General features: G+C 33.5%; 2 protein-coding genes across 4 annotated transcripts in view; one reads left to right on the forward strand and one right to left on the reverse strand.

Annotated features, from left to right (window-relative positions):
- The first annotated feature begins 265 nt into the window (after positions 1-265).
- Positions 266-19,627, forward strand: LOC110097915. Of its 2 annotated transcripts, XM_028701451.1 has the most exons (15): positions 266-594; positions 6,307-7,006; positions 7,079-7,211; positions 11,609-11,720; positions 11,908-12,006; positions 13,738-14,025; positions 14,116-14,223; positions 16,379-16,450; positions 16,530-16,616; positions 17,378-17,449; positions 17,561-17,650; positions 18,078-18,185; positions 18,291-18,455; positions 18,596-18,664; positions 19,369-19,627. In XM_028701451.1, the coding sequence occupies exons 1-15, from the start codon at positions 385-387 to the stop codon at positions 19,441-19,443; spliced, it is 2,388 nt and encodes a 795-aa protein (XP_028557284.1). In that variant the 5' UTR covers positions 266-384; the 3' UTR covers positions 19,444-19,627. The 2 variants fall into 2 exon arrangements, with proteins under 2 accessions (XP_028557284.1, XP_020680226.1); XM_020824567.2 differs by lacking the exon at positions 18,291-18,455 and having other exon boundaries at positions 267-594.
- Positions 19,628-19,942: 315 nt separating this feature from the next.
- Positions 19,943-25,908, reverse strand: part of LOC110097906 (putative threonine aspartase) — a 53,325-nt gene continuing 47,359 nt past the window's right edge. For both annotated transcript variants that reach the window (XM_020824547.2, XM_020824546.2), the window contains exon 11: positions 19,943-20,229. In XM_020824547.2, coding sequence (XP_020680206.1) covers positions 20,140-20,229 — 90 coding nt within the window. In that variant the 3' untranslated portion in view covers positions 19,943-20,139. The remainder of the gene's footprint in view (positions 20,230-25,908) is intronic.

A 25,908-nucleotide genomic window follows, 5' to 3' on the forward strand; every position in this document is an offset into this window, starting at 1 on the left:
CATGCATACTATTCTATATTATTTTAATATCAAATATATCACTTATATTTTCTTCCTATCACTCATATATTTCATTTCTATCACTCATATTTGATATGAACATAAACTATAGGTGATATATATGTAATATTAAAGTTTTAGATGTTAAATATGTAAATAGAATGGTATAAAATGATATTGGTAAATCTCTCAATTTTTAAATATCAGATATGTAATAAATTAAAAAAACTACCGTTGCATATAAGTCGACGAGGCATTCAGATTGCTATCTTACTTTGCCTCCTTGGGCATCTATCTGATAAACCCGCTGCCTCTCTCTTCCTCTCTCTATATGACCTGTGCACCATCTCCGGCGATTACAATACACTGAAATTGGTCACCGACATGGAAGGACTCACATCCTGCGGGTTAGGAGCCCGCTTGCCGCTGCGAATCCATACTAATTCCAGCAAAAACTACCCCTTTCCTCGCCGCCGGCCTGGTTCTTTCCTGGTGCTCGCTGCCCGCGAAAACCCGGAGCTCGATAGATGGGAGCAGATGGAGCTCAAGTTCGGGAGACTTTTAGGCGAAGACCCCAAGTTAACCCTTGCCAAGGTACTTATAACCAGAAGTAGGAAATGCTTGCTTCTACTTTGATTTTAAGGGTTTCATGAAATAAGTTGTTAAAAAACTGTAGATGACGATACTTGTCACAGAATTAATTTTTTTAGTTATTTTTTGAATGGAAGTTGTAAAACTGCATATAGATGATGTCCCAAAGCGTTACATCGTCAGAACAAGACCTCGAACCCTTAAGTCAGTAAGTCAGCAAGTCAGCAGCTTAACTTGAAGTCAAAAGAAGTACTGATTCCAAATTAGTGGAGTTTCACTGAGAATGGAAGTAACAGGTATAATGGTTTCTAGATTTACAATTTTTGGTTTTTGTCGAAGGTGAAGGGTTGCCACATTTCGCACTTTGTTGTGCCTGTATCTCGTTTGTATTAGAATGGAGTTTTTGGAAGTGCAAAATGGTATATTAGGCAGAATATGGAATAATTTAACTGAATCGTTCTTGTATATTTCGACCCTTTCCTTAATATCGGATTGTGCACCTTGGGTTATGATGTAAGATTGAATCATGGAAAGGGAGAGCTCCTTTTCAGTGCCTTGCATATTCCATTGGATAGTATTGTATTTCACAACCACTATTTACCACCTACGCTCCAATAAGTATGATGCTACCAGAGTAACCTTATATGGAAAGGTTTTTAGAGAGCTAAAGGATGAGGAGGAAGGGATTTCTCTTATTTGAATGAGTATATAATGTGTGATTTTGTCCCCATTGGATAAGTGATTCCCTCTTTGTTTTCAATGAGCAAGCCCTCATAATTTTGGGCGATTAAATATCTGCATTTCTCTTGCAATTTTCCTTTCATAGAAATGAAATTCCTCATCTCATTCATCATTTTACTTCTTTTCATTCATTTACACCAAATTGATATTAGAACTAGTTTAGCCATGTCTTGGTTTGAGCATTTCTAAAAGTAGTGAATCACTGATCAATAATGATGAGGGAGGTGTTTTGTTTAATACCAAACTCTAAGGTCGAGTTTTCTTCAGTGAAGGGACAATGATGAAATATCTCTTGGATGGTATTGTACTTTCCAACCATGCTTTACAATCCAACCAACTACCTCCACCAATTAACTCATTGAGTTAGCTAAATAGTAAAAATTTGATGCTATAGGAAGAATGGATATGAAAGAGTTGTTAAGAGTGCTTAAGGATGAAAGGGTGAGAGATTTATCTTTTTTGGATAATTGATTCCTCGATATAATGAGTGAGTGAATCCTGATTGGATAAGTGATTATTATGGATGGTGTCTACTTTCACTTCTACTTCTTTTCTTTGAGCTATATCATAAAGGGGAAAGTTTTTTTTTTTAAAAATTTAAGAAATCAAATATAATATTGCCTTGCCCTAAATTATGATATATGGCATCAAGAAAGATAACACTTTGACGAGGTGATTAAGATTTTAAGATTTCAAAGAAGGTCCACCGTCATTAGCCTTATTGACAACAAATGCATGGAACTTGATCAAAGGGTCTAAATATCTTATATGTTACCTTAGTTATTTTATAGATAAATTTTTTTTTGTAGTTCTTAATCTATTTTATAAATCGTTAAAACTTGTAGCTTTTGTTTTGCTCGCTACCATCGTATAGGGCTTCTGTCTTCCTTATAATCGTTTGTATTATCAATAGTATTTACCTTTTGGATCTCCTTAGACTCCTTTGTTTTCCTTTCATAATATATCCTTTTGTACCTTATGCAACCTAGGATTCCTATGCCTAGTAGGAGAACACAAGGTATGCAAATAATCGCTTTCTTCAAAATAACTTAAACAAACACAAACTGATAGTGACTTAATAGAAAAGAATATATGAGAAAATGATTAGAAAATCAAACAAAACAAACTAAACATAAAATAGAAAACCCTCAGAACAACCGTAGGTTCCGGGATAAACTTTTAGAAGGCAGATTATGTTTTAAATAAGACACAAACCAGAGATTCGCCCTCATTTTGCAAGGACTTTGTGATCAGAATTCTGTTTTCCTATAGGCGCAAGCCCCTATAGTCAATTACCCCTCCCAATAACGATAGAGAACTTTCGATTAAGACCAGTCGTTTATCAGATACGTGGTATTTGACATATAGTAGCAGCAGGGCATAGGTATTTGAAATTTAATATTTAAAATCAGAAATTTACCACCTTGCACTTAAAGCGGATGGTGGGGGAATGATGATGAGCCCGATCAAGATCCCATAGTTTCGTCGTCTTGGGTCATCATGGTAATTGGTCTACTTAGTTTGAGGAGGATGTAGACCCAATCTGACAGAAGGATCCTTATCAGCAGCCATGAGTTACTTCGTCCAAGGGTAACTTGTAGACTTGGGTAGATATTTGTCTAAGAGAACAAGTTTGAATCCTCTTTAGCTGATAGAGGGCTTTATGCCCTATCGATTATATCTTATTGATTCATTACTCAAATGTTTGATGCCATTGAGGAGCATACGAGCTATGACGATGACCATAATTTAGTGGTGCCATTTGATGGCAAAACCACACTGTTCAGAGGGTTCTAATCATAACCGTTTACTTGTGGTGTCATTTGGTGGTGAGACCACCAGTTAGATGACACGTGCCACGTCCTTATTGACAATAAACAGATTGAGAATAAATCCTAGTGATATTTTCGACTATACATTAACTCTGTATGAGCCAAATTAGTTTTTCAGATTTGTCCATCATGTCAAACTATTGCGGAAGGTTGATGTGTATTTTTGCTTTAAGTATTTGATGATTAATTTCATTTTAAATATCTTGGTCTTGGGTGATTATTTTGGAATTTTAGATTTTTATGGGCATTTGGGAGACATTATAAATGTTTGTAGTCCCCTTCCTATTGAGATTTTCTGTCAACACCGTCATCATCAGAGTTTTCATAGATTATTTCATTTTTTGTTGATTGAACATTGTTAACTCTGTCTACTTGCCGACAAAGGATCGAGTTCGAATCAAAATTCATTTATTAACCCGCATGGCATCCTCAAAAGTCATGTATGTACCTACAAAACGCTCGCTAGGACCCATGCGGGGGTATATGCTGTTGAGTGCATTTTGTGTGATAGATTTATATGTATGCATGTATGTAGTGGACGTATACGATGCATCTGCACGTATCACGTATATTGGCTTATGCATTTTACATTTTTTGTTTGCACACTATATAGTCGCAGTGTGCGGGATTTCTGCATTTAGATAGAATATTGCATGATATTATTTGAGTGAAATCCTCTGCATCTAGCAAATACATGCGGAAGGACACTCGGCTGCGCATGTTCAGGTTTGGGTTCCTGACCCGTTTTCCTAACTGGTTCGGGTCAGTTAATGGCAGGTCATGTTCGGGTTGGACCCGAACCCGACTTGACAACCCGTTTTGACACCCCTAACATATATATTCCTTATTCTTTCAAAATGTGTGATTTTTTTTTTTAATGATGATTTGAATTTTGTAGGAGAACTTGAGGATGATACAAGTAATCATTAATGGTCACGCCTCTTTATGAACTTGAGGTTGTGCCTGATATTAGTTATGAGTGTAAATTATAGTTTGTGTCCTAGGATGATGATTATGTCTTTGAAGATGACTTTGAGTCAAAGATTAAACTTTTTTTTTTTTCAAATGTCATTATTTTATTTGAGCTTCAGGAGCCTCTAGTCAATATCAATACTTGCCAAACCCTATAGGTGAAAAATACAAATGTTGGTATTGCCCCTAAATCTTCTCCACAAATTTACTGTAATTATTGTATTTGAGCTTGAGGAGCTTCTAGTCAATATTAATGCTTCCAAACCCTATAGGTGAAAAATACAAATTTTTGTATTGCCCCTAAAACTTCTCCAGGAAATTTCTAGTTGCTATGATCAAATTTTTATGCTCAATGCCAAGAGTGTTGAATTTGAGCTACCGTTGCAATGTGACTAGAAGATATTTTGTGTGATTGTTCTAAGGAAGATGTGGGGTATAGCAATTAAGGGTCTAAGATTACTAATACAACTTAGGAAGAGATGCACTATAAAATACATAATAGAAATCACAATCTACAGGTTACCAATACTTCAACAAAATTCCATCATTTTTAATATAAAAATAATAAAACCTCTTTTTTTAAAATAAAAAGATAATTTGAATAGTCATCAAATTCTGAAATTTCACAATAAAATAGTGAATAAATGTAAATTTCAGCAATAATATATTTAACACTTCAAAAACAAAATCTAGTATATATCACATTTGATAAAATTTAAGCACACAAATGAACCAACGACCAAACAAATTAAACAAGAACCATGATAGAAATCACCCAAAAGTTAGATCCAGGCATTGCAGTGGTATAAGGAGACTTGCCTTAAACTATTCGTCAACACCTACTAAATGCTCGAAAAATATATATTCATCAAAACTGGAATTCTTATTGCAAAACAAGGTTTTATCTCTTTTACATGCCTCAAGTGTCCAATAGATAATCCATTTCTCAGAACCTTCCTAGATATAATAAAAGCAAAATATTTCGATTCTTTTAACACATAATAGAAATCGGCTTAGTTTTAATAATTTTCATGTGAATTTATCCCCAAAAGGGAAAATAAGAGGCAGCAAAGAGAATTCCAAGATTTTAGCAATTGTAGGAGTGACAACAAATAGAAAACTGAAATTTTAGTAATTATGCCACTGAAGATCCAGACTGTAACATGTCAACGACAAAAAATGAATTTAGGCATTTTAGTATTAGCGATTGAATTTTAATTTTTTTTATTTGTGGTAAGAAGTGATGCATTAAAAAATTGTAATGTAAAACCTCTTCCCATGTGTATTTAGAGGATGTTCATGAAGAAGTTCCCGCATCTCTACCATGCCCTCCAAACTTCTTCACAAAGTCCTGATGTAACTCTTCAAAAGATGAGTTTTTCGTGCTCAAGGTAATTTATATAGAAGAAGAAACTAGATTTTGAGTTTATTTCAAGCTTGTTAGGATTTTTAGTTTTATTTTACTATGAAATTATGGGGAAATAATGCTGTTTGGATAATGTTTGATTAAAATTTGAATTTTGTAGGTTTAGTTAGGATTATATTTGAATTAAATTGATTTTGTATCCTTATTTATAGAAATAAGGTATCCATGACTAGTATATGATCAATTAAATTGATGAATAGAAAACTAAAACCTCTTCTTATCACTCCTCTCTCTCCTCCATTGGTTCTCTCTCTCCTAATTTCTTAGTTCCCCTTCTATCAACCCTTGTTTACATCATGTAGCCTTAGTGTAAAGGAGTTTGTGGTATTTTCTTAAATGAGGCCTTGCTATAGTTTTTGAAGTATCCCTTGAAATATATGTTGCCTTTTGAGTTTGATGTAGCCAGCTCAAATGGTTCGCCAACCTGAAGTAAGCCCAAACCCTAGCCTGGGTTTGCTTAGCCCAACCTTTTGGAGGGCATCCTGAACCTTTTTTTTTCTTGGACGCCTCTATATATATACACATACAACATTCACGATTTTATATCTGAGCTTTAAGAACTATCCTATATGTATATGATGATTCATTATATTATCTTCAGCATCTACATTTTGCAATCTCTAGAGTTGATTTGTTTGAGATTTTATGGAAGAATAATCAATTTTATAGTGAATTATTGATTTAATGAAACTGGACATTCCCTTTATCCCTTTGAGAGGCTTTTGATGTTTCTATCTGTTGCAGATAATGGCAAGAAAGGATAACCCACATGTCTCTTATCTTGATGTTGAAAAGTCATTTAGAAAGGACAAGGGCAAACTGGATGATCTTATGGACATGCCAACGGATGTATTAGTGGGGAAAGATCTTTCTTCTCAACAGAGTCACAAGGCCCAGAATTTACAAAGGCAGAGCAAACTAAATTTGTCTCGCCCTGTCATGAACAAAGTCACTAAATCAAGCATGCTGGAAGAAAAACCTATATTTGTTGAGGGACATGAAAAACTGTTGCCAGGAAATGTGAACAAGAAAACTTCAACTTCTAATATTTCTTTGCGAAAGCCTTCTGTTTATCATGATGATGACTTTGAAGAAAATAGCTCAAACTTTAAAATCAAGCCTAATCTATACTTTAAAATGCGGTCAAGTCCTCCTCAATCTTCTGGAGACGTCACCCTACTGAAGAAACCAGAAGTGGTCCAGGTTCCTTCAATAACTTTTGAAGAGAGTATAACTTTTGAAGAGAGTATTATCTGTGATAACTCGGTTGATATGAGCTCTACGAGGTTGGAAATTATGGATACTGAAGATACCATAGATGGCTGTGATAGATCTGCAAATTATGATATTAAGGCAGTGAGGGATAATGAGAGTGAAGGGACTGCAGATGATAATTGTGATTTCAGTCAGAAGTCATCTGAATTGGATGGTGATTTGCTCATAGGTAATGCTGTAGTTTCTTTAATTTGAATGTTTATATGTACTCTGGAAGTTTAATTGCTTTTCATTTCTGAAGGGTTACAGCTGCCTATGCAAAAAGGCGTTCAACAAAATGATGCTCAATTTTCCAGCATATCTTTGCATGAGAACTCAATCCGTCATAAAAATAATATCTCTATGAATTCTGCATTGCTTGAGAAACCTGACAGGTACTTTTTTTTTAATTTATTTTGTGGTCTCCTATTTAAAAATATCAATTGCGCCTAGTTCATTATCCAGAGGGGATAGTCATGTGCAGTTTTTAAACTATATTTGACAGCTGATAATGAAGTCTAGTAAAACATCCTATCAGCTGATTTGTCACACATTGTTTACTTTTTAGAGAATATTATAACATAAGAATATTTTGCATTGTTTTGAAAGCTGGACCAGTGATGTGAAACGTATTAGCATGGATGATTAAATTAAGGAGTTTGCACGCTTAATGTTAGAAGCCATAATAATCATATCTTCACAAAGAATGCTCTAACGACAAAAGAAAGCACTATGAGTGGTAAAATAAGCTTAGGCCGAATCACGAGCGTAAAAGCTAAGATCATAAAACAATCACGTTAATCTGATTTTATATTAAATTTATATATTTATAGTTATATATGAACTAAATTTCTATTAAATGTGAATTAAAATTAATGGTTGTGGATATTTATATTTATATTTAAAACTATAGAATATATTATTTATGTATGAATTTTATTTATTTTTAATCTCAAAAGTATGTTATTGCATAATTATTATATTATTATCTTATTATTTCGATATCATTTAAATATTTTTAATATTTATTACGTTATTCAGTTTGACTGCGGTTCAACCTCGATCGAACCATTGAATCTTGAATCTTTCTCTTTTTCGGTTCTATCTCCGGTCGAGTTTTTACAACCTTGATTTTTTATCTTTTAGGTCCACCTTGTTTAAGGGAGGTAAAGCATTATTGATGTTAGTATGCTTTTAAATAATGCGGAGAGCTAAATTTTGCAAATGGATTGTACTTTGGATCTCATAGTCGTCATCAAAAATACAAATTCAAAAAGCTCCATTCCAAATGGTGGCAAGATCAAAGCAAAATCATAATAGGAGAGAATTTAATTCTGATTGAAGTATATATATATATAGGTTTATGCCATAACCATCAGCTTCATGCTTTAAGCAACCACTAATCTATCCTTCACACTTGTTTAGTAAGAATGAAAAATTTAGGCCTAAACAGAGATCACAAATAGCTAATCTCACATCAATTGTATCTTTATATCAAACTCAACAATCTCGCCCCTTAGGGATATGACATATGCCCCCTAATCAAATAATTAGCCTAATTGTGATGCCACCATTATATTATAGTTATGGCTAAATCCGAATGTTTTCCCATGGTCAAGTCTATGAGTTGTGAGTCATAAAACTCACTTGATAGAACATGAGACTTTTGTTCATCAAGATTGACTTAAATTAACTAATTTGATAAAAATTTTACTCCAAGTTTATAAGGTATCCTTAGACGACACAACTCATGGTTGTTTACATGATTATATTTGTCAGGTTAAGTCATTCACCCAATATAACCAAATAAACTAGGGACCATGACAATATGTAATGTTGGAGCCATCACATCTTAATTTGGTTTATTGTTATTACTCCATTATATGGTTTATTCCAATAATAGTATATTTTTACCCCAATCAAAATTGTTGATATAAAAGTGTGGCATCGTATAACCTATAGACTATACTTAATCAAAAAGTTTCTCTCGCCAACACAAGGGATAATTAGCCATAGGGATTTGTTCTCATATAAAACCTCAAACTAGATCATAAAGTCATCTATGAGGGTGAAATGTTCAAACAATTTCTATATGTATTATTCAATTTTCCTTATGAAAAATCAACCTGAAATCACTCTAGTGTCAATAATTTACGTCATCCATCTCTATCCAATATAAAAAATTTAAACCATCCTCTAATTCAACTAAAGCAGCTCAAGCACTAACCATGTGCATAATTTTCTTGTTGATAATTATCTTAATAGAAATTATCCTATCACAAAAATTATTAACCTCAATAATTTTATCTTTCAACTTTTCATCTATTGCTAGCTCAACACCCCAACCCCATAGCTGTTGTTAAATTTTTAACATTCAATAATTGATAATATTTTCTAATATAAAAAAGGATCAAAATGGTCCTCAATTATATTAAAGGAACATTTTGCTCCCTCAAGTCTTTAAAAAGGAATTGAAATAGTCTCAAAGTGGGACTATTTTGGTTAGTCTTTAAGGAGTTGAGGGACCAAAATAGTTTTTTAATATAGTTGTGGGCTATTTTGTTCTTTCATAAAGAGTCAAAAGACCATTTTGATCTTTTTCTCTTTTCTAATATAATTGAATTTTAGTCATTTTTGTTTGATTTATCGTAAACAAGTAATATTTATTTTTCTTCTTATCACAATGTCCCTCAATTCTATTGCCTTTCCATTCATTAACATCAAGCCTTTTCATTTGAAGTTTCAAATTTTCACATGGTAAATTTGATTATAGGCTTAAAACTGGTCAACCCTTTCTTACTTTTCACTATAATTAGGTTAAAATTGTGATGCATCTTTTAAAGGGTAACCCTTGTGCGTCATTTAAAGGGTCACCATTGCCTATGCTTATCATAATTGGATTAGATCATTGCACGTCATTTCTGAGGAATGCCCTAGCACTAGCTAAATTTAATTTTGAATTCATTTCTCTCTAGCTTTGATGATTGGCTATCAGACTAACATCAACCTTCAATATTTTTCATCTAAGCTTGAGATTGACAATGACAATAGTCAAAAATAAAATACTATAGAAAAAGGAGTAATAATAATAACAATAATCTTAATAAAAATTTCCAAATAAATTTTTGTGGTGGCTAAAAATAAATTTTGTCCAAATTTTGAATCATTGTTAGTGAATAGTTTTTTTATTGAATTGCATGGTTCCTAACAATTTGAATACTATGTGTTATGTTATGAATTAGATTCTCTTTGCTTTATTGTCCTAAGGAAAACCCATAAACAAATGCATTTATAGATTCTATCATATTGTTTTTCGTCACATTACATTTCATATACATTGAATGTCTTATATATTGATATATTTAGGATTTTTTTTTTTACAAAATAGATTAGGTCCCAAAAGAAAACCTCAGCAGGAAAACTTGGTCAAATGACCACACGACCAAAACTAACTATTTTGATAATAGAAATACAATCAACTCTAATGCAATGTAATTGTTGGTCCTAAAATCAAATGCCATTTGAGTGCTATCGGTGATGCATTAGACTATCATAATATGGTGAACTCCATTTCTATACTTTGAGATCTATTTGAGAAATCTTCTATGTTTAGCTTCCAAGGTGAGGTGTTTCTTCCGTGGAAAATTAGAAATATGAAAAAACTACTTTGAATTTTATTACTTGATTATGTACGAAGTGTGGGAGTATATATATATATATATATATTCCTAAGAGAGGTCGGTGGCTACAATAGAAAGGGGAGACATGTGGATTGCAATGTAAAAGTTATGAGAGGATCTATCAAATGAATAGAATTATTAATCTGTGTGCTAAAAAATCCCTAATAAGTTTGGTTGACTTGTAGGTAGGTCCCGTGGTCTTTCAACATCTTCTTCCTCCTCCAATGACGGTCCATTCGTGATTATAATAAATGCCTTGAGCAAATGTCTCAACTTGCAGTACTTGTGCCCCAAGTCCACTTACATCCCTCAATTGTTGTGGGACCAAACAAAAGTAATAACGAAAATATAATAAGAGGAATGTTTGAAGAGTAAATAGGAAAAGATGCAATTGTTGTGATACTGAGCTTTAGGGAATAAGCCATTATGAGCTTTAGGGAATCAGCCATTATGGTAAGGCTTCTTGCCTAATTCCTTATGCCAAATAGATGTGAATATAATGATATATTTAGTTTCCTGCGTGTTAGATGTGATTGCCTTTTCCATCTTTTGTAATGTTCGATATTAGGGGTGTAAGCAAGTCGAGTCGGTTCATGAGCGGGCTCGAGCTTGACTCGTTAACGAGCTCACGAGTCGAGCTTATCGAGCCTAGAGTTTGAGCTCGAGCTTGAGCTCAGCCTAGCTTGACTTGAAAGCTCATTAAGCCGCTCGATTAACTTAAAACATATCTAAAAATTAATTTAAATTAGGTTTATATAATATATTTTTAAATTAATTCTATCTTAAAATTAAAAAATCTAAAAAAATTGAAAATTTTAAATTAAAACGAAGAAATCAAGTCGATCTCGAGCTTTCTAAACGAGCTTGAGTCGAGCTTAGTAAGAACTAAACAAGCTTAGCTCAATTAGACAAATATTTGACTCGACTTGGCTCTTTACACCCCTATTCGATATGCACTTTCTTGGTTAATATATATAGATTAAGCGTATAGTTACATGTTTTTATTTTAGTTTCTTGATGTTTGCGGTTTCCATGATTATAATTGAATGACAATAGTTCATCATCAAATGCTACTATATAGATTTCTTTTAATGTGACAAATATTAGTGCAGGCAAGAATATTCTGATAGAGAAGGTCTTTATACAGCTGGATTGGGGGCTACCAATGACAACACCTACAGTAGTTCTGCTGATGTTGTTAAGTTTCAATCTGCTGATGAAGAGGTAAAGTTGTCGGGACTTGAGAATGGCTGTGTATGTTGAGACTATGAATATGCTTAAGTTGAAGGAGTACCTATGTTTTCTAATGTTTATGAAGTGGATATTTCTTAGAGGATTAAACTTACATGTTTAAAACTATATTTTTTAAATAAATAACTAAGTTTATAATGAAGAATGCAAAATTATACAGAGGCGTCAAGATCATGATTGGAAGAGGGCAGAAAGGATGCTTAAGTTAGGAGAAAGAGCTGAAGTAGAGCTGATTAGCTGCAGCAGCAGAGGTTTCGTGGTAAGTTTAATCATTAATGACACCTTCCATATCCTTTGCAGAGGCTATTTGGTTGCTAATTAAGATTGCTTAAAATCAGAGATTTTGAACCTTCTAATGATTAGTATCTATGGAGGTAATACGGAATTTTGTTTTGTAGCGATTATGTGTAATCAGTAGTTTCTTTTCAAGCTTTTTGCCATCCACTCGAAGATTAGTGAATTGGAAGTTTGAATATGTTTGGATTAGCAATTATAATTATGCTCAAATAAGAAGCTTAGACGTTAATAAAGTAAATTATAATATATAAATAATTAATCTGAAGTTTTCTATAGCAAAGAAGTTGTATGGATTAATAAAGTAAAAGTAATGATTAAAATAGTATTTATGTTGCTAGTTATGATTTTAATGATTAATTAATAAGAGGACATTAAATTCTTGACTATTATGAGATGTTCAGAAATATGGTCTGTTGGTCACCAATACATCAAAAACATATCATAAAAGATCTTTAATGACTTGCAAATTTAGAATTTTTTTGGTTTATTATAAGTATCTCTTTAAATGATATGATAATTAATCTATTAATCATAGTTGTATTAAAATAACCAAAAGGTTAAGTTAATAAGTACGTAGAATTTAGTTAGTGAATCAACGGGGGATACAGCAGAAGAATAGGAACTGCTGGCTTGGAGAGCCCTGTAGATGGTTGAGAAAAGAAACACACATGTGCCTAGTGCAGCCACTCATTGTCATCCACCTGTGCTCTCACACAGCAAGAGGAAGAAGAGGGAAACTCACCTAACAGAAACAAATGGAGATTCGGTCTTTGGAATTGAAATTGACAAAATCAGCTATTAATTTGCTAAATTATCATTTCCGTATGGTCTCGTTTGACTGGATTAACCTAGTTGGAGTGCCTTGAATGATTGAATTGTTCCTACCGACCTGGTCCATAGTTCTATGAAGTGAAGTTCATAATTTATTACTACACTCATAACTTGGGAATGGCATTGCCATTTGATGTGGTGCATGCACTAATTGGCAGAAAGGAAGGTCTCATATTGAGCAAAATGTGAGTGACACTTCTGCCACTGGCAGATTCTAATCACCTGCAATTGAAGCTATGTTGGATGTGTTGATGATAGGAAATATTTGTAGACCTCTAGTATTTCCTATCAATCTTCGGAAAACAACGAGAATTCTCTCAAAAAAATCCGCACAAAATCACAAAAATAGTAGATAATTTATATTCTTTGATGAAAGGGAACTGGAAAATAGCAAGATACAATTGATCATCTATTCGAGAGGAGGATCGATCTCTCCCAAATTTCTAGACGCCGTTAGAGTCCAAAGAAAAACCTTCATCTAGGAGATCTCAAATTTTAGTCAAATTCAAGATGCCCTAACCCTAGGAAAACAAAATATTTAATGCAAACAAATCAAAAGGAAATCCCTAAATACTCCCTACATTCAAATTTCCCTCCCAAATCCCTCAAAAATCCTTCCTAAAAAGTTCCATGGGCTTTGTAGCTCGTGCGGCTATAGCAGGAGGCGGAGATTCGGAGAATATCCGCCTCATTCGCGCTTGGGCCGGTCCCGCATGAACTGGCTGGACCGGTCTAACAATTGATTGCCGTTTCTACAAATTATGTAGTATGCTTGAAGTTCCCAAGTTTTCCTCACAGTATGCATTCTTATTTCGAAGACAGTATTAGTGCATTAACATGAAAACTTTTAATTGTTTCTCAGGCATCTTTTGGTTCCTTAATTGGCTTCTTACCATATCGCAATCTTGGTACCAAATGGAAATTTCTAGCTTTTGAATCATGGTTAAGAAAAAAAGGTTTGGATCCTTTGCTATACAGGAAGAATCTTAGCATTGTGGGAAATTATGTTGATCAGAGTGAGAACCCTGCATTAGATTCCAGTCAAATTCTAGAAAAAGACAAAATGCTGTCGTCGGATATGAAATTCGAAGAACTCCTCATGGCATACGAACAGGAGAAAACAAAGTATTTGTCCTCCTTTGTTGGTCAGGTTTGAAATTAATTGTAAACTGAATTTTTATTCAACTCATTTCTTTATTGGCTTGGGTTGATTTTTTGTTAATATTATGTATTTTCTCAGAGGCTGAGAGTTTCTGTTATACATGCTGATAGAAGTTCAAGAAGACTAATATTTTCAGGACGGCCAAAAGAAAATGAAGAATTGGTGGAGAAGAAGAGAAAACTAATGGTATTTATTAGCCTTTTTTAATATTCTTAGAAAATAATGTTCTAATATGAAAATAGATGTCATGATATAGATCTTTGCTTCTTGAAGGCCATAGGAGGATAAAACTCATGTACTAGCATTTGGACATGCTGAACATCTGTTATTTGATTAAATTCATAAAATTGCTTTTTGTTAGAATTGAATTTTTTTGGAATTGAGTGCCCTACTCCTAATTCTTTTGGTTTACTTACGTTGACCTTTGAATTTATCCTGAGGAAAAAGAAACAATTTGCTCTTTATTTATATCTATAAGGTGTTATTGTGACTATCGTAGTTGGTTGATGTAAGTGGGTGAACCTTTTTAGATGGTCTTTCACAACTTTGCATGTTAATAAGTTTCTAGATGCCACATTTTTTCTTATTTTATTTAAGTCTTCTACCATCCAAGCATTGGGCTTTCTTTTTTTCTTATGGATTGGGTTTTTTTGTTTAATGGCTTTCTTAGTATAACTTTGGCCTATTCCTTGACTCTATCCTGGTTCTTTTGTTAACCAAGGCTTTGTTTGGGACGGCTTTATTACTGCTTATTAAAACAATTTTTTAGTACAAAATTTTTTTAAACTAAATTTTTTTATATTAGAAAGCTACTATAGAATGTAATAAGAAAGCTGTCTCAAATGAAGCCTAAATATGTTGGCTTCCATGTCTCACTATCTGTTCATAACTTTTAACCTTGATGTAGAGTCATTTAATATCTAAACGTATGTTAAAACATGGTTAAACAACTTGGGTCTATCAATTTCATTTCTCGTTAGCTGGAAGTTTATAGAGATGGCAAAAGGACTTTTACCCATTGCATTGAATTTTAACCCTAGCTATTAAGTTTGTTGCAAATGTGATATGAATTCCTTTATTTTGACTGTAGCGACCAAATTTCGATGCTTCCATCCAAAACTACTGGAATTCGTAATAAAATATACAGAAACAGAAAGTTTTGATCGAATTCAAATATGTTTTGGTTGAAACCGACTTCAAACTGCCAAAATGGATTGGTTTTGACTGAAACTAAAAACATGGTTTAGCCATTGCCAATCAATTGTTTTTTTATTTTATTTTTGTTGGTAGGACTTTTTATGTTAAGTGTTGCAGAGATGAGGATGCTCAGGTGGATGCGTGGCTTTGCCCTTAGAGATAGAATACGAAATGAGTATATACATGAAAAGGTTGGAGTAGCTCTAGTGGAAGATAAGATTAGAGAGAGTCGCCTTAGATGTTTTGGTCACATAAAACGGTGGCCTTCCGATGACCCGGTTAGGAAAGTAGAGGTATTAGATTTGTCTTATGTTAAGAAAGGTAAAGGTAGACCTAAAAAGACTTGGTTAGAAAATATTAGAAATGATCTTTCTTTATTAGATTTAAACGAGAATTTGACTTTTAACATGACACAATGAAGAAAAAGGATTCATGTAGCCAACCCCACATAATGGGACAAAGGCTTGATGTTGTTGTTGCTTGTTGTTGTTGGTAGGACTTTTTATGACTATTATAGAGGGCAAACTTTCCTCCATCCTTTATATCGTCTATGTTGATGCCATATGTCTTTGTGATTTGATCCACTATGGGTGCATTCTTTAATTTCAATTTGCCAACTCAAGAACAGATTGTTGGCTTACTATCACGATGTAACCAGAAAAGCTCAAAACTATATAAATAATGTCCACAACTTCGAACCTGAAGATATTACTCTCTCTAAACTTTCATCTTTGCTAGTTTCCACCGTGTTATGATCATATCATAAATTAATTTTCTCTCATACAATACCAGATCATTCTATTACACTGACATAAATTTCCTCCAACACGAAGATCTTACTGACTTTTTGAATGGAATCAATATTTAATTTTAATTTCTTTGGCTGATTTTTTTATTATTATTATCAAATACAAAATTTATTCCTTCACATTTGGAAGTTTTTTTATGCTGTCTAATATATTTTCTTTCTTGTTTCTATTCAATATTAACCATCACATCACTTATATTTTCTCTGAATAATATCTATGATTTCTTACGACTCCTTTTAATTTTAATTTATTATATTTATATAATTTAGTGAAACACTGTCTACCATCACATCGCTTTATCTTTCTTCTTAAATTATTGAGAAATGTTCATGCAGGCTAAACTTAATGTTGGGGACATTGTAAAATGCTGCGTCAAAAAAATTACATACTTTGGTATATTCGTTGAGGTAACAACAGTATTCTTCTTCATTCAACCATTAATTATTGGTTTGTATGAGGCCTCGTAATGATAGAAACTATTGAAAGGTTGAAGGAGTATCAGCACTGATTCACCAGTCTGAAATATCATGGGATATGACATTAGATCCATCAGCTTTTTTCAAAATTGGCCAGGTACAACTAAAATCTTGGAAAACTTTATTTTATCTATACATTTTCCTAGCGCTGTCCACTAAGAATATCAGGAAATCATTAAGAAACTGTCGTAGCAGTTCCACTTGTAGTGCTCATGAATATGTGGTTATCTGCTTCCTAGAGCTCTTTATACTATTTTATGATGAGTATGACTTCGTTTGAGACAGCTTCTTAAAGCAGCTTTTTAGTTTATTGTACTAGAAAGCTGCTTTAAAAAGAAGTCAGAAAGTCGTCCCAAACGAAGCCTAAGTCTAAAGCTGATGCATAATCTTTTATTTATTTTTTATTTAGAAGCTTATTATTCTGAGATAACAGGAGGATATAAATGAAAGGCTGTAACTGGGAGCTTATATAACCAAGGTCGCCAATATTTTGATTATTTTGTCTAAAAGAAAATTTTTTTGTGAAATAAGCAAAATATTTACAGTAGTTTTATCATATTTCTGTGCAATATGTATCCACCATGTTTTTGCCTTGTTCTTCAGTATCATTCATATAGTGAGAATATAGTATCAGTTTCACTGTTTTATTTTAAATATCATCAAATGGGATGTTCTGGAAAAATACCCTATGGCCATGTGTTATGATTAAGAGGTTATGATGTATGTATCCTGGGTGTCGCTTGTCTTTTTCTGTATTATCTCTACCAATTCATTTCCACAGATAGACAAACTCCGACTCATAGTACTTTTTATTGAAGTTTTTTTAAAGAACTTTTCAATTCTGTCATTCTTTGTCAGGTTGTGGAGGCAAAAGTTCACCAATTGGATTTTGCGTTTGAACGCATCACATTATCATTAAAAGATGTAACGGTATGATAAATATGTCACTTCTTTGTATCTATTAACCATTTTTTCTAGCTGTTTTACCTTTCAGACTACATTTTTGTAATGACTTCCATTTTTAACTGAACTTTCTTCCAGCCAGACCCATTAATTGAAAGTTTGGAATCTGTTATTGGTGGTGGAACTTCTTTGGGCAAGAATCTGGAGTCTGCACAAGCAGATGTTGAGGTTTGAACATCATCTTATAGTAAATTGTTTGTTATTTTACCAGCTTTAGGGGGTTTACATCCTCAAGGTAGTCATGTAAGTTTCATATTAACAAAAGAACTGCTCATAGTAACTCTAAGAAGTCTTTTTTAGGTAGCCATGAATTCAAGTGATGGGCCCTTAGCTATAAACACTGGAATGTCCATTGCAAACAAAAGAAATGTCATCTAAGTTATAAAATGACATGATATTTTGATCACTAGCAATTAACACCAAAACAAGAAGGACGAATTGATATATAAGAAAAATATATGATGGAGTTGAGTGCCTTCAAGTATTGACGACCTTGAGGATTAAGTCTCACATATATTTATATATTTATATAGCAGATCTACTCTTCTTAACAATGGCAACCATCTCTAACAACTGGTACCTGAAATGCATTCAGTGGGCAGATGTTGACTCGCTTATTAAGGAATTGCAAAGGATAGATGGAGTTGACGATGTAACCAAAGGGCGTTTTTTCATGAGTCCTGGTTTAGCTCCAACCTTTCAGGTAAACAGCAATGGAGAGTTATTTGTGCGAGCTTACCTGACAAAAGGTTTATTTATTTATGATTTTTTAAGCTTAAAATCTTCAAATTTGGTTGTGTGTGTGTAGATGTCTTGCTTTATGTTTAAAGACCTGGCGTGTTTTGGAGAAATTTTTATGTGCGGAGATCGGACGCAAAATGCCGTCCGGAGAACAATCAGAATGCACCACGTCAGCAGTACCGAGAAGTACCTAGCCACGGTACCAAGTGCACGGGTGACATGGCGCATTTTGGTTGGTCTCCGGACTACGTTCGGCGTCTGCATAGAATAATTAATCCATGTTTTGAGCGATTAAACTTGCTATTTGGCCAATTCATCATCATAACATTTTCCACATAAAATTTGATGTACCTCAAAATGTTTATGCTGTAGGTCTATATGGCTTCCATGTTTGACAATCAATACAAACTGCTCGCCCGTTATGAAAACAAGGTCCAAGAGGTACAAGGATCTATTTCTTTTAACTCAATTACCAACATATATGATCACTTTTTTTGCTGTCAATTTGGAAATAAGACTTCTACATGGACTCCCTGTCAAATTTTGGAGCCTTAGGGCTTGTTAGAAATGTCTGCATTTCGAATGATATAGTTCTCATTGTTTACAAAGTAATGTCAAACTATCTTTAATCTTCATAAAAAGATCAAATTGTAGTGTTTTATAGAAATAGCTCTTTGTTAAACTAAATATAAAAGAATAGATTACAGGAAATTGTGTTATCTGTATGAAGCATACACCTATTAATAACTTTGCTAATTCCAAGTCCTGTGTTTCTTTGTTCCTGTCTGAAAGCCCCGGCTCCAGCTTTCTGTTCATAGCCATTGGATTCAAGAATCATGAATTATTCTAAAGAATCTAAGACTAATGGTGTATAAAAACTGAGCTTAAGCATGTTTAGATCAATTAGGACATTCACGCACACATCATTTACGTAAGACTTGAATTCAAGACCTCTTGGTTGATAATCAAAGCTTATTTTTATTTGTGTTCAGCTCCTTAACTTATCGAGCTAAACATAAACTATTCTATGATGCAAACTTATATTTAAAGTATAGAATAATAATGACTCAAACTTAATTTTTTTGAATTTTTTTATCTTTTTTGAATGGTTGAACAATAAATGCTCTTTTTTTTTTTTTTTGCAGATTATAGTGCAAGCTTCTTTGAACAAAGAACAACTAAAGGATGCAATTTTGACCTGCACAAATGGGGTGCAGTAATTAAAGCAAGATTATTAAAATAGTAGTAGTTCTCCATTTTAGCTAGATTTTTTTTTTTATTATGTGATCTCTATATAAAATCATGTACTATTTGTGTTACCATGGACTAATGGAATCAAATACAAGGTATTAAGTGTTGAAGCTATGGTTCTTATAATTGGCAAATTCATATTTGGATGGAAAATTTTAGTCAGGATTTTGAGTAAAATGATTTTTTAATTATTGATTTTACATTAAAATAGGCAACTATAAGAGTTAATTTATTATTTATAAATTCCACACTTTTTAAAGCAAATTTAATAGCTTAAAATTCATTATGACCCAAATTATTCTTTCAAGATTTGGGCGAATCTGGAATTTGTTTTTAATAGTATTAAACGATATTGGTTTCTGTTTTTACACAACTTGCAATTAGTGAAACCATCTTTGAATATATGACTCAAAAAATTATTTTGAAAAGATTGTAATAATATATTTATTTACTTTAGAACAAATATGATGATTGCAAAGCTCATTGTGATTATTCTCACTCAAAATTTTGAACATTTATGAATTTGTAATCAGTAACCTTTTGGTTTTTATCAATGTTTCTAAAATTGTAAGTTTTGTTCACTTAGGTGTTTGACATCTAATTTAGGCCCACAGAAAATGAAAACATACAACCAAACATACAGCTTCAGATCACCATACAAGAATCTAATTTGATTTTGAGATCAGGTCGATGCGAGCTGCAAAATGATTGAGATCTCTGCAATTTGTTTGTCTTGTAGACCTTAGTATTGACACCTGCATGAGACATGAAAGAGTTGAGGTAATAAAGCCTATAGAGGAAGGATCATTAGGGAATGTCAAAGAAGTGGGCTTTTACAAAAGAAATATCAAAGAAGAATCATTAGGGAATGTGCTTCAGAAACCAAAATATGTACAAAAAATGTATGGAAGTAGGGCATTATTACCAGCAACCAAGAAAATATAGAGCATATTAATGTTGTGAAGCACTGCAGCAAACTGCTAGTGTACCAAGAAATTCTCTCGATACTATAATCAAACCTGGACTAGTCAGTACAGGTTGGATTCTCTCGAAATCGCAACCAAGCCGAACGCAACAGCCCCCCGCACTGGTTTCTCACTCGCTCTCTCTCCAATCGCATAAATCACACGATTTTTCCCTATTCGAATGCTTTTTCCTGCCTCGGTTGCATTCTTCTTCGTCATTTTAAGATGAAAAGGGAACCTAAGGCATCATATTTCCTTCCTCCTCTACCGCAGCTGCTGCCGAACCCTCCCTTCTTCCTCTTTGTTTCTTGCTCTCCACTGCAGCTACTAAAATTTCTCCTCGATCCTCGTATTCTTCCTCCTCGACGGTCGATAAGCAGCCATCATCAAACCTTTCTTCTTCCCTCTTTCTACTTCATTTCTTCTCCTTAATGGTTATTCCTTTTGCTAATGCTAAATTAGATTAAATTTTAATTGTTGTCCAAAAATTTATTCATATGGATTGTATAGCTTGCATGGGGAGGTCTCTATTTTTAAGAATAGCATTTGATAGAAATAAATTATATATATAACTTATAGTTAGCCGCGTCTCAAAAATATTTTCTTTAATAAATTTCTCGCTGGGGATCTCTAAATTCAAACGGTCCGCTTAGTGTGATTGTGTGAAAAAGAAAAAAGGTTGATTGATCCTTGTGATAGTTAATGTTGGCATGTCTATTGTAGCCTAGATCAATTAAACTCAGATGACTTAAACTGTATACTTATCATTATTTGGCATTACTTCTATTGGGCTTTTGTTTGGTGGAAGTGTGCAACTAGTAATGGAATTTGAATTTTATGCCAATCATAGTAAGTAATTGTTTTTATTATTGGATGGGCGTACTCTTTCTTAGGGATGTTACCCCTTGTTACTTGTTTGAGGCTTCTAAATATTAGGTTATCAGTCATTATTTTAATGTTTATTTATTGGTATTATGCATGTCAGAAATTTTATTTATTGTTCATAATGAAAGTATCATGTAGTAGAAATAATGTCACATTGATTTATTGATACACGAGCTGTTATCATTTAAAATAGTTCATGTTGTAAAAAATTTAATTCATACATATATGTTATGTTTAATGCAATTAACAATAAACTTACTATAAATCATATTGGTTATACAATTTGTTATTGCCATGTTAATTTATATAATAAGTGGTAATTTGTAAAAACACATGAACTATATGATTGTATGTATGCCGATGGTTACCTATTGGATTTTGGCTAACAAGGACGACGAGCCCTCAGAGTGACGACTCTATAGAAAATTATTGAATTTCTTTGGGTTGATAATTGATATTTAACTTCCCGATGATGGGTATTTGACAAACCGATTATATGGTAATTTGTAAAAACACATGAACTATATGATTGTATGTATGCCGATGGTTACCTATTGGATTTTGGCTAACAAGGACGACGAGCCCTCAGAGTGACGACTCTATAGAAAATTATTGAATTTCTTTGGGTTGATAATTGATATTTAACTTCCCGATGATGGGTATTTGACAAACCGATTATAATTAATATACAAAAACTATATATATATAAACAAAGAAAGAAGAGATACAGGTTGGAACTTCTCCTTCGGTACATCGGGCACCAGCCGAACGCAAACAGCCACCCGCACCTGGTTCTTCAACACTCGCTAACAATCTCTCAATCGCTAAATCACACGATTTTCCCCTAATTCGAATGCTTTTCCTGCTCGTGGTTGCATTCTCTTCGTCATTTTAAGAGAAAAAAAAAGGAAACCTTAAAGGCATCTCAAATCATCCTCCTCTCTACCGCAGCTGCTGGCCGAACCCTCCCTGTCTTCCTCTTGTGTTTCTTGCCTCACTGCAGCTACTAAAATTCTCTCGCTCCTTGCATCTTCCTCCTCAACGGTCGATAAGCCAGCCATCATCACACCTTTCTTCTCCCTCGTTTCTACTCTCATTTCTCTCCTTAGTTGTTTCCTTTTGCTAATCTAAATAGCATTTAAATTTAATTGTGTCCAAAAATTTATGCAATTGATTTATAGCTTCAATGGGGCTCTTATTTTAAGAAATGCATTTGATAGAATAAATATATATATACTAGCTGATCTATTAAACAGTCCGCATTGTGAAAAAAATTTGTTTAATAATTCTTGTGATCTAATTCAACGTCTTGAGAAAGTTGATTACCTTATATGTGCTCTATTTCTAGATCAATTAAATCAAGATGACTTAAACTGCTAGTACTATCATTATTGGCATTACTTCTATTGGTTTTGTGTTGGTGAATGTGTGCAACTTACTAATGGAATTTGAATTTTAATGCCATTCTAGTTAGTATATTGGTTTTTAATTATGATGGCCTACTCTTTTTTAAGGTGTTACCCCTTGTACTTGTTTGAGGCTTCTAAATATTAGTTATCAGTCATTATTTAATGTTTATATTAATTGTATTAGTGCATGTCAGAAATTTATTTATGTTTCATAATGAAAGTATCATGTAGTAGAAATCTAAGTACATTATTCATTGATACCGCCGAGCTGTATCATTTAAATAGTTTCATGTTGTAAAAAATTTAATTCATACATATAGTTATGTAATGCCCAAATTAACAATAAACTTATATAAATCATATGGTTATACAATTTGTACTGCCATGTAATTATGAAATAAGTGAATTTTGTAAAAACATAGCCACAATATGATGTATGTATGCCGATGTACCTATGATTTTTGCTTAAACAGGACAGACGAGCCCTCAGAGTGACGACTCGATATGAAAATTAATGAATTTTCTTTGGGTTGATATTGATAATTATTACTTCCCGATGATGGGTTATTTACAAACCGATTAATAAATATATAATAAAACTAATATAGAAATATATAATAATATATATAATATATATATATAATTATATATTAATATAATATTATATATATAATAATCATTTAAAGATAATATTATAAAAGGAAGGTACAATCCTTATAAAATTATAAGCTCTCTATAAAAACAACATTAAATGAGAAACCTTGAGCTATTATTCCAAGCTACTACAAAAGAGAAACAGTCTATCAAAAAAACCAAAACTAAAAAACCACAACATACAAAATAAATGAGGAAAAAACAATCAAAATTAGGGCTCAGAAAAGGCAGAACTACCAGGGCACCGACCGCACTAGACCTCGCCAGTAGAGTGGGAAGCACCAACGGTTTGCCACAAGGAAGTCAGCGAGGAAGCGAGCCCCAGCCATCATATCCACCCTAGAAACCACAAAAACCATCAAAAAGAAGAAAAGAAAAACAAATTATTTCTTCCACCACACGATTCGCAAAATTTCCCGCATTAGCAGCCCTCAGAGTCCTAATCCAACCCATCTTAAAACTCATTATCAGGGGGTCTGAATAAGTTCAGAATCCAAACATCCTCAGAAGAATTATTCAACAATCACAATTGAGACTTAACAACGCATTCCGGACTACTACCACAACCATTATGTGATTCCAATAAATTCACAACACATTGATTAAATTCTCGGCTCAACCAACACACCAACCACATCCTATAACCACCTCATCACCCACGTTACAGGGACACCATCCTATTATTTAACTGTAAACCGTCATCAACAACAAGACACTATCTGAATCGACCCCACAACCACGCCAAGACGCTGCAAGCTTACGCAAGATTAAAAGTCACCTTCTCACTAACAGCCGAACATCATATTATCATTCGGCTAACCCTCAATTACATCCGATTGACCAATTTCAGCACACGAAGGAAAAAAAAGGAAAGCATTGAGACAGCTCAATATAAGCGCAGCAAAACCCCCAGTATTCTAGTATACATTCCATCCCTAATATTATCCAAATAATCATCAGGCGAGGTTGATTAAAAAACGCAGTTCCTTACCAGAATCAACAAACAGGCACTTCAGACTCCTGTTATAATTCGATTCAAGCATAACAAATATCATTCGATACACCTGCAGGAACAGCACATTCAACACAGGCATTTCGCCATTGCTTCAATCACAATTTTGAAACTTAAAGATAGCGATGTAAAATCGGCAAAGATCCTTAGAATGACCAAAAGAAACAATGACTACAGAAACAGGGATATCATCGAAGATACAGACTGAACATATCCCGATTCCACAGAGCCTACCCAAACCTTCTCCGCATGTTTTTTCGGTAACATCCATCTCAACCAGAATTCGAGCGCAAGGACGGGCGCGAACCAAAGCCGTAGCCAAATCCGATTTCAGAGGCACCTCACCGAACAGAGAACCCAAACCGAATAGAATCCTCGGAGAAAATAAATGGGGCCTAAGAAGGGAAACGAGACCCAAATAGGAGACAATCGGAGAATCCATCTCAACATCTAAATGAGGCGTCCATTTCACACTTTCATGTAGCAATTTTGAACAAAATAAATCTATGAGAAAAAATTCTACAATAATCAAAATCAGTATATATTTATATAGTTTATATAGTTTTTATATATATAAACTATATAAATATATAATTAGACAATTGAAAATAATGAATGACTTAAGTAAGTCATTTTGTACTATGATATATCTAGTGTGGTTGCAATTATGTGCGTGAAATGACTTGAAAATTAATAATAATTGGCATATACACTTGTAGCACTAAGCATATAGAATCTATTATAGGAAATCATGGCATTTGGACATAATCATAGTGAAGGTTGATGTCCACTCCTACCTTTTGATTGGTCATACGTATGCCCCATTTATTTGTCATTTATGCTTTAATATGAAGATAAGAGTTACTAGTTGAATTTAATTTGTCAGCTCGGTCCGTTGTTCACTTTTTTAGTAGGTCCCACTTGGGAGTATTTAGTGGACAATCACCACAGAAGCGAAAGCTATCAACAATAGATTATATTTGATTTTTATATTTGTATAGATTATTATATTATTATAGTCTAAAGTTTTCGCCCCCCCCCCCTCCCCCCCCCCCCCCCCCCCCGCTTGAGTACGATCCTAAACGAATATATGGAGTATAATTTTTATAGGCAATAACCTAGTGATGGGATTGTGGACTTGGCGGATCAAAGTCATTAATAAGAGTACATGTTTTAAATATCTTGGATCTATTGTATTCAGAGTGATGGTAGAAAATTGGATGGGGATATCATCAGCAGGAATTCAAGTTGGATGGTTGAATGAAGGAATGCAGCAGGCTTATTATGCGAATAGAAAAGTCCCCTCAAACTTAAGGGAAAATCTATAAGATGCTGTGAGACTGCAGTGCCTATGGTTCGAATCTGGACATTAAAAGAAGCATAATACTAAGTGTGGCAGAGAATGAGATGCTTAGGTGATGAGTGGCTTGAACGCCTTAGAGATAGGATACGAAATGAGCATATACTTGAAAGGTTGGATAGCTCCAGTGGAAGAAAGATTAGAGAGAA

Source organism: Dendrobium catenatum, unplaced genomic scaffold (genome assembly GCF_001605985.2).
Source record: "Dendrobium catenatum unplaced genomic scaffold, ASM160598v2 fragScaff_scaffold_1720, whole genome shotgun sequence".
Lineage (NCBI taxonomy): Eukaryota > Viridiplantae > Streptophyta > Magnoliopsida > Asparagales > Orchidaceae > Dendrobium > Dendrobium catenatum.